At 40.1% G+C, this 17,293-nt stretch overlaps 1 protein-coding gene across 4 annotated transcripts in view; it reads left to right on the top strand.

Annotated features, from left to right (window-relative positions):
* ttc7b (tetratricopeptide repeat domain 7B) overlaps positions 1–11,751 on the top strand; it is a 37,787-nt gene extending 26,036 nt beyond the window's left edge. For all 4 annotated transcript variants that reach the window (XM_055006084.1, XM_055006083.1, XM_055006085.1 and 1 more), the window contains 3 exons: positions 5,114–5,316; positions 8,187–8,260; positions 10,121–11,751. In XM_055006084.1, coding sequence (XP_054862059.1) covers positions 5,114–5,316; positions 8,187–8,260; positions 10,121–10,268 — 425 coding nt within the window. In that variant the 3' untranslated portion in view covers positions 10,269–11,751. The remainder of the gene's footprint in view (positions 1–5,113; positions 5,317–8,186; positions 8,261–10,120) is intronic.
* The last annotated feature ends 5,542 nt before the right edge of the window (positions 11,752–17,293 follow it).

Below are 17,293 nucleotides of genomic sequence, written 5' to 3'. Positions count from 1 at the left end.
GCCGTGTTGTTGACATTCAGACAGGACTCACTGCAGGGAGACCAACAGTTTCATTTTGCTTTTTATAATTGTGAACCAGATATTGTGTTTTATAGGTTTATATTTTATGACTTGCATCTTTGTTTTGGTTTAGGTTAGCGCTGTCACATAATTAAATTTTTTTATCAAATTCATCACGGGATTGCTGTGGATTCATTTCGATTAATCACGGTTAAATATCATTTTTAATTTATGTTAATCAGGTTTCATTTTGCATGAGCAAACAGACTCAGGGAAGAAGGGAATATATATATATATATGCACACACACACACACACACACATATGTATATATATAGTATGGTTGGTTGGTTCTGCCTCTACCAGATCAACTGCCCATTTGTGCGACTGTAAGTTTACTTGGACAAACTGCCCAAAATGCGTTTCCTGAGACGTTTCAGGGATTTTCGGTCATTTAGTGCTGCAGATGGGTTAATTGCGTTATACTTTTAAATCAGATTAATCATGATGATGGATTATTACGCATTAATGTGTTAATTTTGACAGCCCTAGTTTTGATGAATTCTCTAAATTCCGCCCATTAAAATGTGTAAAAAATAGAATTTGGTCTTATTTTTATGTATGTGAAATATGATGTAGATCTGATGTGTGAGTGCTTTTATTTGGCCTCTAAAATGCTAGAAGCACTCTTTTTTTTTTTTTAAACACATGGCCCATCAGAATTTGTAAATGCTCCTCTGATCAGGTGCTGTACTGACCTCACTGACCCTGTCAGGGTCCCAAGGTAAATCTGAGAGGTCACTAGATAAATGAAATCTATTCAATTCAATTCAATTTTATTTATATATCGCCAATTACAGTCAAATTGTCTCGAGACGCTTTTCAGAACCCATATGCCTGAACCCCAGAGCAAGCCAACAGGCGACAGTGGCAGGAAAACACCCTTTTAACAGGGAAAAAAACCTCGAGCAGAACCTGGCTCTAATGTGGGGGGACCCATCTGCTGCTGGCCGGGCGGGTTGAGAGGGACAGAAGAGGTAGAGAGGTAGGGATAGAGGGGTAGAGATAGAGGGATAGAGGGATAGAGGTAGAGGGATAGAGATAGAGAGGTGGGGGGGGACACAAGGACCATAAAACACACAGTTTGACACATGCATGATAAGACAGATGATACATGCGAAATACAACTAACATGGAAACTAATTATAGTTTACTGCTATGGTGTACAGCTCTGACATTAAATATACTACATATATAGCTGGTGGTAAATTCAAAAATATGTAGATGAGCAAATCAAGTATAGTAAGTGCAATGCAGCGTAGATTGATGGAAATGGGCAGCTGGAAGCAGTGGGCTGGAGGAAGGTCAGCAGCAGCATCCCACAGATGGAGATTAGGCCAGTTGGTGGGAGAACAACCACAGATCTGAAGCATCCAGCTCTGGGATCAGGGACACTCGGAGAAAGGACACAGGGAGAAACAGAGTGAGTGTAATGCAATAATGGTATATATAGTAAATACATAGGTAGTTAGAGAAGGGCTCAGTGCATCCAGAGAGGTTCCCCAGCAGCCTATAGGCCTATAGCAGCATAACTAGGGGCAAACTAAAGGGACGTCAAGAGGGGAAGTCAGTTGTGCAAATGAAAACACCAGCTCACCCCGTCAGGGTCCCCCAGTCAGCCCTAACTATAAGCTTTGTCAAAAAGGAAAGTTTTAAGCCTAGTCTTAAAAATAGAGAGGGTGTCCGCCTCCCGAACCCAAACTGGGAGCTGGTTCCACAGGAGAGGAGCTGATAACTGAAGGCTCTGCCTCCCATTCTACTTTTAGAGCTTCTAGGAACAACAAGTAAGCCTGCAGTCTGAGAGCGAAGAGTTCTGCTAGGATAATATGGTACTATCAGGTCTTTAAGATATGATGGAGATTGGTTGTTAAGAGCTTTATATGTCAGAAGAAGGATTTTGAATTCTATTCTAGATTTAACAGGAAGCCAATGAAGAGAATCCAGTATAGGAGAAATATGATCTCTTTTGCTAACTCCCTACAGTACTCTGGCTGCAGCATTTTGGATCAGCTGTAGATGTTTCAGAGAGCTATTGGGACAACCTGATAATAAGGAATTACAGTAGTCAAGCCTAGAAGTAACAAATGCATGGACTAGTTTTTCTGCATCACTCTGAGACAGGATGTTCCTGATTTTCACAATATTTCTCAGGTGGAAAAAGGAAGTCCTACAGATTTGTTTTATGTGTGAGTTAAAGGACGTCCTGGTCAAAGTTAACATCGAGGTTCCTCACAGTAGTACTGGAGGCCAATGTAATGCCATCCAGAGTAACTATATGCTTTGAAAGCAAGTTTCTAAGATGTTTGGGGCCAAATACAATGACTTCAGTCTGGTCTGAATTTAGTAGTAAGAAATTATAGGTCATCCAGGTCTTTATGTCCTTAAGACAATCTTGCAGTCTGGCTAGCTGATTAGTTTAATCTGGCTTCATAGATAAATCAATTGAGTGTCGTCAGCATAACAATGGGAATTAATACAGTGCTTCCTAATAATATTGCCTAAGGGAAGCATGTATAATGTGAACAGTATTGGTCCTAAGACAGAACCCTGCGGAACTCCACGATTAACCCTAGTATGCTCAGAAGAGTCATTGTTGACATGCACAAACTGGAACCTGTCTGATAAGTAGGATTTAAACTAGTCCAGTGCTGTCCCTTTAATGCCAATAGAATGTTCTAGTCACTGTAATAAAAGTTTGTGGTCGATTGTATCGAATGCTGCACTAAGGTCCAATAAAATAAGTATAGAGACCAGTCCATTATCTGACGCTATGAGAAGGTCATTAGTAACTTTCACCAGAGCTGTTTCTGTGCTATGATGTACTCTGAAGCCTGACTGAAACTCTTCAAACAAGCTATTCCTTTGTAAATGTTCACATAATTGATTTGCAACTGTTCTTTCCAGAATTTTAGAGAGAAATGGGAGGTTGGATATTGGTCTATAGTTGGCTAAAACATCTGGATCTAGAGTGGGCTTTTTAGGTAAAGGTTTGATTACAGCAACCTTAAAAGCCTGTGGTACATAACCTGTTGCTAGAGAGAGATTAATCAGATCTAACATTGAGGAATGAATTAAAGGTAAAGCCTCCTTGAACAGTCTAGTTGGGATAGGATCTAAAAGACATGTCGATGGTTTGGATGTAGAATCTATGGAAATTAGTTCAGAGAGATGTATGGGAGTGAAAAATTCTAAGTATCCATCTGGTCTTACAGCCAATTCTAAAGCATCTGTACTCGATGATACATCTGTGGCATTTGTAGGAAGGGCCAGATTCATTATTTTTTCTAATCATAACAATTTGTAAAGAAGCTCATGAAGTCGTTACTGCTCAAAGCTAAAGGAATACAAGGTTCAACAGAGCTCTGACTCTTTGTCAGCCTGGCTACAGTGCTGAAGAGAAACCTGGGGTTGTTCTTGTTTTCCTCTATTAAAGAGGAATAATATGTTGTCCTGGCATTACGAAGAGCTTTTTTATAAATTACTAGACTATTTTTCCAAGCTACATAAACTTCCTCTAAATTAGTGGAATGCCACTTCCTTTCCAGCTTTCGGGACGCCTGCTTTAAAGTCCGCAGCTGGAAATTCTACCAAGGAGCAGGTCCTCTCTGAGATAGAACTTTCTTTTTTACAGGTGCAACACTATCAAGTGTTGTACCCAGTGAGGCTGCAGCATTATTAACCATATAATCCACTTCTGTGGGGGTAAAATTATAATATTTCCCTTCCATTATATCAGTAAGTGGTGATGAACTAAATAGAGAGGGTATTATTTCCTTAAATCTGCTGCATTAATTACATCTTATTTTAAATTCTTGCATTTTTCTTTCTCCCAACCTTTAAAACCTTACAATTAAATAAAAATGCCAAATGCTTCCATTTCTTCTGACCTTCATAATTCTTGAAATAAGTGAAATACCAGCTACCATCATCTCTGCAGACCTTTAAAGTCCTTCAGATGCTGGAAACACTGTATGCATCCACCTACTCAGGCATGAAAATTCCTTCAAATAGGACAAATTGATTAAGGAAAATATCACAGCTGACAAGAAATGTTAACACCAAAAGGCCACAACTTTGGCTGTAATGGTCCAGAAGGAGCAGGAGAGGGAATACTTGCAGGATTTTTATCATTCTGGATGAGGCTGAGGTGAATTTGGAGACCTAGTTCTACCCAAAGAGGTGAAGTTCTTTATATTTCCAGTTAACTTTGTGTATGCATACCTTTCCAATACAAGCAGTTTAGCAGTAGCAATGTAAACAGGAAATGTAAAGTTTGCGGCCATAATGCTGCTCAGCTGTGATTTGCGGTGGTTTTGTCTGACACACATGATCATCCTCCCAGCTTAGATTTCATCAAACACACAGACATGAGGTCAGAGTGTGTGCTGACATTAGCTGGCAGGAGCAGATTTAGGACCGTTTGATTAGATATTATTAGATATTAGATTTCCCTCGCAGTACACTAGAGCCCTGATCATTATTTTGGCATCCAGCAGCAAACACTGGTCGACCACAACAGACTGAAGGATGTGCATAAACACACACACACACACACACACACACTGAGACAGAGGTAGTTTGTGCTCCTGTTTATCTCTGCAGCTGCTTCCTGTCAGAGGTGGTCATTTCCAGCTTGGCGACACAGCTAATGTAATCAGCCAATCAGAGGACAGACAGACGGACAGTTGAGACTCATTTCCTCCGTCTGTCTCGTGCTCTGCTCATATCGCTCCGTCTTCATCACAGCAACACAGTGAAAGCATTAGATGACCTTGATGCAGAAAATGTTCTTCTTATCGATGCCGTTTATGGGTGAAAAATGTAGTTCTCCTCTCTAACTGCTTCTTCAGCTTCTTCCTCTTGCAAATTTAAATGTGCGCTCTGTTGATGCTTTTGCTTTCTGTTTGGGACTTTAATGGTTCAGTTTGAGAAGTTCATCAGTGTTTATGACAAATGCCCTCTTAATGGTCTGAGGCAGCCAATTATTCTGACCATCATCATGTTGCTTTATCCCGTCTAATAGTTTGCCCGTCTCTGTGCCTGTTCTCCTACAGCTGAGGTGTACATCGGCATGTCCAAACCTGCTGAGGCCACTGCGTGCACACAGGAAGCCGCCAACCTCTTCCCCACATCCCATAACGTGCTGTACATGAGGGGCCAGATAGCCGAGCTGAGGGGCAACGTAGATGAAGCCAAACGCTGGTACGAAGAGGCCCTGTCCATCAACCCGACCCACGTCAAGACCATGCAGAGACTGGTAATACACATAAACGCTTCACTGCTCTGTCCTTGTGTTTGCTCTCCTGAGAACACAACAGTTCTTGTCCTGTCTGCCTGCAGGGTTTGTGTGTTTTATGTAATTACACCACGGGGAAAGCCCGGTCAGACCTTCTCTGAACAGAGGAAACAGCATTGCCCTCTTTTTTTGTTTTAATCTCATTCTGAGCGCTTTACTCTTTGCCCTTGTTTGTTTTCCATTGGAGGCTGCATCATGGACCGCCCCAAACCAGTTAGCAGGTAGAAGAGAAGTATAAAACCGTAAGAGAGTCTATCTGCATCGGAGCTGTGCTCCACTGTCCCTAAACTGGATGAATAAATGATTAAGTTGTCGTGCACATGGCTACGCCCAGCCTGAACAGCAACCCACATTCATTTTAGCCAGACCCAGAACTCTGTCATACATTTTTAAACGCTACTTTAAAAAGCCAAAAAATTCTCTAACAGAATATTTATGAATATTTATAATCAAGACAACATCAGAATACATTTCTGTTTTTGGGTTTCTGATTTATTTTTTTGAAGAGGAACAAAGGATGTGATTTATAGAGCCAATGGTTTCATGTAGCAGACAAACTGTAATCTGATTTAAGTTGGACTTAAAGTCGCTTTGAGGTCATTAATTTATTATTTTAATCTCTAAAATGTGTCTCTGTGTGTCAGAGTTACACATTTGTTATGTTGTTATGTGGCGATCGCCGTACGTTTGTCTGTTAATCTATGAATCCGGCTGTCTGTTCACAACATTACTCAAAAACAGATTTAGATGAAATTTTTAGGGAAGGTCAGAAATGACACAAGGACCAAGTGATTAGATTTTTTCAGTGATGCAGCTTATAGTCTGGATCCATGGATTTGTTAAAGATTTATGTATCATTGCTAGATAGCGGTATGGCGTCACTGTAACCATGACAACAAGTGAATACTACGTCAGCTGCCTGCTGATGATCACATGATTGTGATCCTACTACAAATCCACCACTGAGGACTTATCAGGACTTATCCATCAGGAATGATACAAGGAACAACTGATTAAATTTTGGGGGTGTTTCTGAGTTTCATCAATTCCTGCCACATGCTACATATTTAGGTCACATGATTCAGTATCCGTACATAACATACACATGCAGAACACACGTCTGTGCTCAGCGCAAGGTCATTTTTTATTAATCATTTAATCTGTCGGAAATTATACAACTGAGCAGCCTTTGAGGAGTACTTCGCTCTCTGAGTGCTTTTCTTGTTAGTTTATGTCACGACAATAATCCCTTTCAGATGTAACTACCCAGTTCTCTCCTCTATAATGTGGAGCCCGATGAAGTCTCTGCCTCTCTCCTCTCACAGCAGCTCGAGCACACCAGCTCTCCTACAACTCTGTATATTACTCTGAGCTACACAATGGCAAATTGTACTGTTGGAGTATTTCAGCCATACATGGAAACTAGGGATGTCTGATATTGACTTTTTTGCCAATAACCGATACACCGATATTGTCCAACTCTCAATTTCCGATTCCGATATCAACTGATACCGATATATGTGGGCTATTTAGCTAATTTTAGGTAACATCACATATCTCCTGTGGTGGAATTAACACATCATGCCTAATTTTATTGTGATACCCCATTGGATGCATTCTCAAATGCAACAAGGCTTTCAAATGTAAACATGGTCTGTGCAAAGTAAGAAAACTATTTCAACTTAAGTAATGGAAAAAAAGCCACCCTCTGATTCCAAACCAGACATATTGTTAGTCAGGCACAGCAAGCTTGTTACTGCAATCACATGCAGTTTACACGCTTCACGATGCAGTTTGATGATGTAAATGCCGACGAAATCCAGGCGTCATTTTATCGGTTTTCATGATAGGCAAAAAAAACGATATCGACCAATATTACATTTTTATGCCAATATCGGACTGACATCCCGAATGGAAACTGATTCTAAAGAAGAATAACCCTCAACCCTCCTGCTGTCTTCGTTTACGGGCACCAAAAAGTATTGTTTCCTTGTCTGTAAATTTCTGAAAATTTGCAAAACCTTCAGGGAGAAAATTCCAGTAATTCCTAAAAGTTTCCCTTAAAAGTTTTATTTAAAAAAATAAAAATAAAAAATCTCCCAAATTTGGCGAGAAAATTCTTGTAAATATTTTCAAAAAATGAGTAAAAATCTTCCAAAAAAAAAATCCTAAAAATATCTAAAGTGATTCCATATATATCAGTAAAACCTCTAGTATTTTCTTTAAGAACATTCATAAAAAAAGAAATCAACCAAAATCCAGCGAATTTCGCTGGATTTTGGTTGATTTTTTTGTGAATATTCTTAAGAAACATTTTTAAAATTTTTTCCACCAAAAAATGTTCAAAGATTTCCCAAAAATGTTGAAAATGTGGACATGAAGTTTCACTGTGAAAATATTTTTTTTCCCCACATTTTCAATCTTTAAAACAGGTCAATTTTGACCCACAGGACGACATAAGGGTTAATGGTCTTTACACTTTGCAGTTTTTAATTGTTGTTGTAATTACAGAATATAGAGGACACTTCATGAAAGGCAGCAATATAACAGCACATAGCAGGGAACAAACAGTTGTCTGTGAATGCAGCTCTGAAGGATAGTAACAACCCTGCTGCAGGTGAAGTGGCTTCTTCATGGGAAGTCAACAATGCAGCCAGTGACTAACATCTGAATGTGTCACTGATTTCAAGTCTGCCGTGTAGAACTGAGCAGTAAAATAAACCGAAATGCAGTGATGTTATAATATAACATATAAATGAGTCTTTAGATTTCACAGATGAAACGTTTCACACATCATTTTCTAAAGCTGTCGTCTCCTTTCCTCTCCACAGGGTCTGATTCTGCACCAGCTGCAGCGCTACAGTCTGTCCGAAAAAGTCCTGAGGGACGCCGTGCAGGTCAACAGGTAGGTGTGTGTGTGTGTGTGTGTGAGAATATAATATTTTTATAATATTCTATTATATAATACTCTATTATAATATTTATAATACAATTTATATTATAATATTCTTAGAATATTTTTCTTCCCCTCTATGTCTTGTCCTCCCTCCTCTATTTTCCTTCTTTACTCTAATTTCATCTCCTCTTTCTTACATTCTGTTTGCTTCTTCATGTCCTGTTTTTTACTGGAATTCTCCTCTGACCTCCGTTTTTCTTCCTTTCTCTCCCTCTTATTTACCTTCTTTCCTCCTTTTCTCCCTCTATTTCTCCAACAATATCTTATTCTTCTTCTCTCCTTCCTGCCTCTCTTGCTTCCTTCCTCCCCCTTTCCTCTCTCCTCTTTCCTCCCATTTTCTCCTGCATTCTCCATTCTCTTACCTTTTACTTTTTCTCCTCTTCCCCCCTTTTCCCTTCCCCTTTATCTACGTCTCCTTTTCTTGCTATCCTCATTTCTTCCTTTCTCTGTTTCCTCATCTCCCTCCCTCTACTTCTGTACCATTTTATCTGATCATCTCTCCACTCGTCTTCTCTTGTTTCCTCCTCTCTTTCCTTCCTCCACTCTTCTCCTCCTCTTCTCCTCTTTTGTCCTTTTTTCTCCTGTCTTCTCTTCTCCTGCCTCTCCTCTTTTCTCCTCTTCTCCTCTCCTCCCCTCTTCTCTCTCCTCACCTCTCCTCCTCCTCTTTCCTCTCCTCTCCTCTCCTCTCCTCTCCTCCTCCTCACCTCTCCTCCTCCTCTTTCCTCTCCTCTCCTCTCCTCTCCTCCTCCTCACCTCTCCTCTCCTCCTCTCTCCTCTCCTCCTCACCTCTCCTCTCCTCTCTTCTCCTTCTCTTTCCTTTCCTCACCTCTCCTCCTCTCTCCTCTCCTCCTCTCCTCTCCTCCTCTCTCCTCTCCTCCTCCCTCCTCTCCTCCTCCTCTCCTCTCCTCTCCTCTCCTCTCCTCTCCTCCTCCTCACCTCTCCTCTCTTCTCCTCCTCTTTCCTCTCCTCTCCTCTCCTCTCCTCCTCCTCTCCTCTCCTCTCCTCTCCTCTCCTCTCCTCTCCTCCTCCTCTCCTCTCCTCCTCCTCTCCTCTCCTCTCCTCTCCTCCTCTCTCCTCTCCTCCTCTCCTCTCTTCTCCTTCTCTTTCCTCTCCTCTCCTCTCCTTCCCTCTCCTCTCCTCTCCTCCTCCTCTCTTCTCCTTCTCTCTCCTCTCCTCTCCTCTCCTCCTCCTCCTCTCCTCTCCTCTCCTCTCCTCCTCCTCTCCTCTCCTCTCCTCTCCTCTCCTCCTCTCCTCTCTTCTCCTCCTCTTTCCTCTCCTCTCCTCTCCTCTCCTCTCCTCCTCCTCTCCTCTCCTCTCCTCTCCTCTCCTCCTCCTCTCCTCTCCTCTCCTCTCCTCCTCTCTCCTCTCCTCCTCTCCTCTCTTCTCCTTCTCTTTCCTCTCCTCTCCTCTCCTTCCCTCTCCTCTCCTCTCCTCCTCCTCTCTTCTCCTTCTCTCTCCTCTCCTCTCCTCTCCTCCTCCTCCTCTCCTCTCCTCTCCTCTCCTCCTCCTCTCCTCTCCTCTCCTCTCCTCTCCTCCTCTCCTCTCTTCTCCTCCTCTTTCCTCTCCTCTCCTCTCCTCTCCTCTCCTCTCCTCCTCCTCTCCTCTCCTCTCCTCTCCTCCTCCTCTCCTCTCCTCTCCTCTCCTCCTCTCTCCTCTCCTCCTCTCCTCTCTTCTCCTTCTCTTTCCTCTCCTCTCCTCTCCTTCCCTCTCCTCTCCTCTCCTCCTCCTCTCTTCTCCTTCTCTCTCCTCTCCTCTCCTCTCCTCTCCTCCTCTCCTCTCCTCTCCTCCTCCTCCTCCTCCTCTCCTCAGTACGGCTCATGATGTGTGGAACAGTCTAGGTGAGGTGTTACAGGCTCAGGGAAACGCTGCCGCTGCCACAGAGTGTTTCCTCACCGCCTTGGAGCTGGAGGCCAGCAGCCCCATCCTGCCCTTCACCATCATCCCCCGAGCACTATGAGACGCACAGACACACACACACACACACACACACACACACACACACACACCTTCACAGTTAGAGCCTCAGTACTGTAGCACAGTGGCACAAACGATGGACCTGCAAGCTGCACACTCCCCCGAACACAAAACGCATGTCTGCATGCCACTAATGCCCACCTGCACAAAGTCGTACTGTCATCAGACACACACACACGCTGTATATACATGCAAACAATACAAATAAAAGCATACACAGACACTTCCTTCTGCCAATGCCTTGCTGTGGCTGTGACCCCCTGACTGTGTGTGTGTGAGGGTGTGATTTATTTGTCGTCTGTGTCCGTCTGCGCTGTTTGTTTGCCTGTTTGTGTCTCACATCTGTGTATGTGTGCCAACATGTTTGTGTGTGGTTGTGTGTGATTTCTAGTGCGCTTGTCGTCATCCTGTTCGGATGTAAATAAGATTGAGTTTGAGTTTGAGTCACAACTCTGCATTCACAAGCCCAAGATTTTGTTTACATGTTATTTAGTCCAAAAAATTCACACATACAGCGAGTAAATCTAACAGGAATGGATTATTGATGTTTCCTTTGTGAGCCAAATATCCACTTTACTCACACACACACACACACACACACACACACACACACACACACACACACACACACACACACACACACACACACACACATCAGTCATTGCTGTCCGTATGGAGAGGATCACCATCACTAGTGACAGCCACATCTTAAAGAACCCACTGGAGCATCAACAGACCTGATCAACAGATTGCTGAGGAATCAATCAGTCAGTACAGTTGAAATGCCAAAACACAGGATGCATCAACACACAAACAGAAAGTCTGATTAGTCGTAGCTCTCATTGAAGGAACGGTTGAACTGAAGCGCTCCTACTCTTGCCTGTGCAGCCTTTGGACACTGCTTGTTTTGTTTCATGTTCTCAGATTTTATAAGTTCTCCCAGTAAGTGTCGAATTGTCTGATTTTTGACCGATAGCAGTCATTCAGTGGACAGTTTTTAGTGCGATCAGATCAGGATACAGCAGCTGCACACCTAAAAACTCAAAGAAAAACAACGTCAGGTTACAGATGAGCTCCTGTCCACGCTTCCTGTTCCAATCTGTTACACAGTTTCTCCAGAAATCAGATTTTCTGTTGTGTGTGAATGCATCTGCAGTGACTGTGTTGTCTTTGTGTTCTGTTACAACCAGATGAATATAGTTAGGTTTTTTCAATATTGATTTTTGATTATAAATACAAAGAATTATTGCTGTATATTTGATTGTTCCAAGTGTATTATTGTTATTATTTTAGAGAGTAAATTATAATTCTATTTTCCGGAGAGCGATGTTACTGAGATGCTGTCGGAGTTAATGAAAGGATGAACTGATTCAGTTTGTTGTCAGTCAGTGAGTCCTTTGTGCTGTAAATGAATGAAATTAGAATGATAATAAGAGGATAATAAAAATGGCTCTAAAGAACTTTGACCCCTTGCTTATTTGTTGTTTTTGATATATTGAACTTTGAAAAAACTGCCTTCATATTTCCTCTATCGTTTGACGAGAAAAAAACGTTGCTCCAGGCTGTGTTTTGGCAGAAGGTTTCCTTTGAACATTAGGGGGTGGACCATGAAGCCGGTGCCTGGGTGTTTTCCATCAGGGAGTTTTGAGCATCAAACACTTTATTTCCTACATTCTGGTGAATATTTGTCCATCAGTTAATGCCAGGAAGGTCGCTTTCTGGAAAGGAAAACAAAATTCAGGCTCAATCATTGAATGTTATCGGGTTATTCCATCTCAAAACATTTTTAAAACTTTCTGCTCTGCCATCTTTGTATTGATTTGTATAGCATAAATTATAGATTAGGGCTGCACAGTGCATTGGTGGTTACCACTGTCGCCTTGCATAGAAGATCCCCGGTTTGCATCCCCACCTTCCTGGGATCTTTCTGCATGGAGTCTCCATGTTCTCCCTGTACATGCGTAGGTTCTCTCCAGGTTCTCCAGCTTCCTCCCACAATCCAAGAACATGCTGAGGTTAATTGGTGATTCTAAATTGTCCGTAGGTGTGAATGTGAGTGTGATTGTTTGCCTCTATATGTATCCCTGTGATAGACTGTTACCTGTCCAGGTGTCCTCTGCCTTCACCCTCAGTTAGCTGGGATAGACTCCAGCCTCCCGAGACCCTAATTAGGATAAAGTGGTGTATAGAAAATGGATGGATGGATGGAAATTATAGGCTATTACGACAATATTTGTGAAATTTTAGCTTGAAATGTCAAATTCTTTCCAAGATAATTATTTTTTAAATTGCCCATTGACTCACTTTGAGCACCTTTTATTGCACAAAAAAAATCTGAGACTGCCAGACATTGATATCCCAGGAACTATTGAAGATAATAGCCTCAAATCTTCACTGTTATTTCTCGTGATTACTGTACACGCATTCACAAGAGCGCAGTCTTCCTCCAAGGCTGCTCAGTCCTTGTATGATTTCCAACGTTTAAGTCCCGATAAGTCCTCAGCGGTGGATTTGTAGTAGAATCACAATCATGTGATTGTCAGCAGGTAGCTGACGTAGTGTTCTCTTGTTGTCATAGTTACAGTGACGCCTTGCCGCTATCTCGCAATGATACAGAAATCTTGAACAAATCCGTGGATCCAGACTATAAGCTGCATCACTGCCAAAATCTAATCACTTGGTCCTTGAGTCATTTCTGACCTTCCCTGAAAATTTCATCCAAATCCATTAGTCTGTTTTTGAGTAATGTTGGTAACAGACAGACAGATAGACGAACGTACGCCGATCCTCAGTAAAAATCTGCAATGTTTAACAAGCAGATCAAATAGTTTATAGTTAAGTTGAAAGATGGGGAAAAAAACACTCTAGAACTCGATGTAGTTCTGTTCAGTTTAGGCAGTAATACTTTTGTTTCTGTAGTACAACTTGACACACCTGCTCATTCCATTATGAAAGTTTCTTTTAATTTTTTTTGACCAAATATTTCTTCTGTACGTTTAGTTTTGTATTATTACTTATGTTCTATCAGTGTACATCTGTCTGTCTGTCTGTCTGTCTGTCTGTCTGCAACATTACTCAAAAACAGACTAACAGATTTGGATGAAATTTTCAGGGAAGGTCAGAAATGACACAAGGACCAAGTGATTAGATTTTGGCAGTGATGTGGCTTACAGTCTGGATCCATGGATTTGCTAAAGATTCCTGTATCACTGTGTCACTGTAATCATGGCCAAAAGTAAACACTATATCAGTTACCTGCATCAATTCCCGCTGCCTGCTACATATTTAGGTCACGTGATTCAGTATCCGTTCATAATGTACACATGCATAACACACACACCTGTGCTCAGTGCAAAATAATTTTTTTGTTTATATAGTTTGCGGGTAAATCTATATTAAATGGCCAGATTCTATGTTGCTGTGATTTCTGAATTCACAAATTGAAGAATGAGTACTGCACTTTCTGAGCATTTTTCTTGTTTGTAACATGCACCCACGTGGTTAAGAAAGTATCACTAATTCATTTCTAATTACTTTTTAAAATATATATATTTCAGCTCACCCATAAGGAGAGACTATTTGATCTATTTGTCCAATATTGCAGATTTTAAATAAATGACTCTTTAATAGTTCCTGAGATATTGTCATTCATACAGCCTCAAATTTCAATGGCCAAAAATTTTTTTAAAAATGTGCTGGAAATGAGTTGACAGTTTTACTTTTAAATTATCTTAGAAAATATTTAACCCTCATGTCATCCTGTGGGTCAAGTTGATCCGTTTCAGTTTGAAAATGTGTGAAAAAAAAAAAAAAAAAAAAAAAATATATATATATATATATATATATATATATACACACACACACACACACACACATATATATATATGTAGAGAGAGAGAGAGACAGTAAAAAGTTGCACATTTTTAACATTTTTGGGAAAGTTTTGAAAATTTTTGGGTGGAAAAATAGACATGTTAAAAAAAAATTTTTTTTTAAGAACATTCAGAAAAAAAAACAAAATCCAGCGAAATTCACTGGATTTTTTTCTGAATGTTCTTAAAGAAAAAAGAACTTTCACTGACATATATGTATTCACATTAGATATTTTTGAGGATTTTTTTAGAAGAGTTTTATTCATTTTTTGAAAATATTAATTTTTTTCTTTTATTTTTATTTCTTGCCAAATTTAGGGATTTTTTTAAATAAAAGTTTTAAGGTAAACTTTTGAGGAATTTTTGGAATTTTCTTCTTGAAGATTTTGCAAGTTTTTTTTATCACTTTGGGGAATTTTTTTCCAGAATTTTTGGATTTTTTTTCAGACAAGGGGAAAATTTTTTGCTGCCCGTAAATGAGGACAACAGGAGGGTTAATGCAGCACTATAAATAAAATCACTGATAGCAGAGAAGTTAAAAGTAAATTGGATTATTGAATTTTTTATTGGGAGGACGTGTCCCTCCACTCCTGTGAACCTGTGTGTGGTTTCCCTCCGGCTGTGACCTCGGGGCCGCCGGTGTGTGTTACTGTCTCAGGTGTGTGTCTGTCAGGGAATATGTGTGTCCTCCTTTGTGAGGCTTTTTCATCAGAGGATTACAGCGTTGACAGGTTTTGTCCTGGAGTGTCAGGAAGCCACGGCTGAGTCTCACACACACCTCGGCCCCCTGGTTACCGAGGCCCCTGCTGGACTCTCAGGTGTCCGGCGGCTCGTCTCTCATAAAGGTCGCTGTCGGGGCCCAGAGGAACGCATCAGGACCCATTTTATATCAGCGTTATACAGACTTTAACAGCATATTCATCCCCTATATTTCACATGTAACCACATTTATCACATTTCAGAGGAACATGTTGCATTTGTTTTCAGCCTGTAGAAGCATAATTGCCGTCTTATGATTTATTTTCAAAGGTTTTCATGACTAAAACACCTTTAGACGCTGACTTCCCGCTGCAGGATTTATCAAGCAATACATAAAGAACTCTGTTCAACCAATTATCCAGGTAAATACATATATTTGCTTCATTTCTGTGCTGACTTTGATCAAGACACAATAGTGCTCAAACGTAAGTCTGTTTGCACAATTTAAGGCTGAATTCATCAGTTTGCATCAGGCCTGTTTTGTACTCTGGACGTTTGCTGTCTTCCAGCTGAAAAACACCTGATTCTGTGGGGCAATAGTTCTGTTTAGGTGCTAAAAATGTACTGAATGTGATCGATAATATTTGGTTTTACCTTCTCATGCGATGAAAAAGGTCCACATTTAAAAAATACTCAAATGTTTTACCTTTTTTTTTTTTTTTTTTTTTTTTTTTTACAAAGAAACGTTCAATCTTACTCCATACATTTAGAGATACAGTAGTTGGTTTTCAGAGCAGAGCAGCTTTCAGTAGGAGGAAATAATCCAGATCCCCAAAACTGGATTACATTGGTTATATTTCCTGTATTTAAATTCAGAGTGTTGGTTTTGGAGGATAACTGGTTGATTTTTCCTGAGCCATCATAATATTATGCAACCATTAGACAATTATTGTGAAAAAAAATTTAAAAATTGTGATTAATAATGTTTGGAATATCTACAAAAAACGTGGGGAAAAATGATGCTATCAGTCAAATTCATCTTTAATTTTGTTAATTGTGTCATCTACATTATTGATATTTTATCTGTATTTCATATTTTAAATAGTTAATCTATAATAATACTTGCTCTGCTGCCACTGACTGCAGTTCGTGAGAAGAAGATAAAAGTCTAAACAACTATACAACATTTCTGACTGTGAACGCAGATTAATCAGTTATTTTACTGCTTCCCCTGGGGAAATATGGAGTCACAAGAGTGCCATAACAAAAGATAAATCTGTTAAAAAATAAGGAAATGAATGTGTAAATATAAATAGGAATAAATAAAAAAATAAATTAACAAATTTAGAAATATAAAGGTGAATTTTGTCTGTTTTTCCATTTTGTCAAAATGGAAAAATCAAAAGGAAAAAACAAAGGGAAAAGCAAAGACAAAATTTACCTTCATATTTCCATATTTTTTAGGTAATTAATTTTGTTTATTTATTCCTCTTCATATTTACGCATTTCCTTATTTCCTTGTTTGTTTGTTTTTTTTTAACAGATTTATCTTTTATCATGGCACTCCAGTGATTTCATATGGAAAAGGACACAACTTGAAGATCGCACAGCCGATATATTCTGTATCGACACTGTCTTTTAAAAGTTTGGGGTCACGTAGAAATGTCCTTATGTTTGAAAGAAAAGCATTTTTTTCAGTGAAGATAACATTAAATGAATGATAAATCCAGTGTAGACATTGTTAATGTGGTAAATGACTATTCTAGCTGGAAACAGCTGATTTTTAATGGAATATCTCCATAGGGGTACAGAGGAACATTTCCAGCAACCTGTGTTCTAATGCTACATTGTGTTAGCTAATGGTGTTGAAAGGCTGATTTCTCCGCCAAGGAACGCGGCAGAGTTATGTGATGATTAACGCACGTTCGTCTGTCTGTCCGTCTGTTAGCAACATTACTCAAAAACAGACCAACGGATTTGGATGAAATTTTCAGGGAAGGTCAGAAATGATACAAGGACACAAGGACAAGGACAAGGAATCATGTGACCAATTTGGTCACATGATTCAGTATCCGTACATAACGTACACATACATAACACATGCCTGGTCATTTTGTTTGTGGGTACATCTATAGTAAATGGACACATTCTATGTTGCCGTGATTTCTGATCATCAATAACTAATAAACAAATGCTGCATTTCTGATAATATGGGGGAATGAGCAGCCTTGGAGGAGTACTGCGCTCTCTGAGTGCTTTTCTAATTGATGATTAGAAAACCCTTGTGAAGTTATGTTAGCACATGAATAAAAGTGTAAGTCTTCATGGAAAACATGAAAATGTCTGTGTGACCCCCAACTTTTGAACGGTCGTCTTCGAAAACATCATCATGTTATCGGTTATTGATTAGTTTTTTAATCTGCAGCTGTCAGAAAAT

This window comes from Amphiprion ocellaris, chromosome 20 (genome assembly GCF_022539595.1).
Source record: "Amphiprion ocellaris isolate individual 3 ecotype Okinawa chromosome 20, ASM2253959v1, whole genome shotgun sequence".
NCBI lineage: Eukaryota > Metazoa > Chordata > Actinopteri > Pomacentridae > Amphiprion > Amphiprion ocellaris.
Note: the sequence above shows the minus strand (reverse complement) of the source record. Positions and strands in the feature narration are given on the sequence as shown.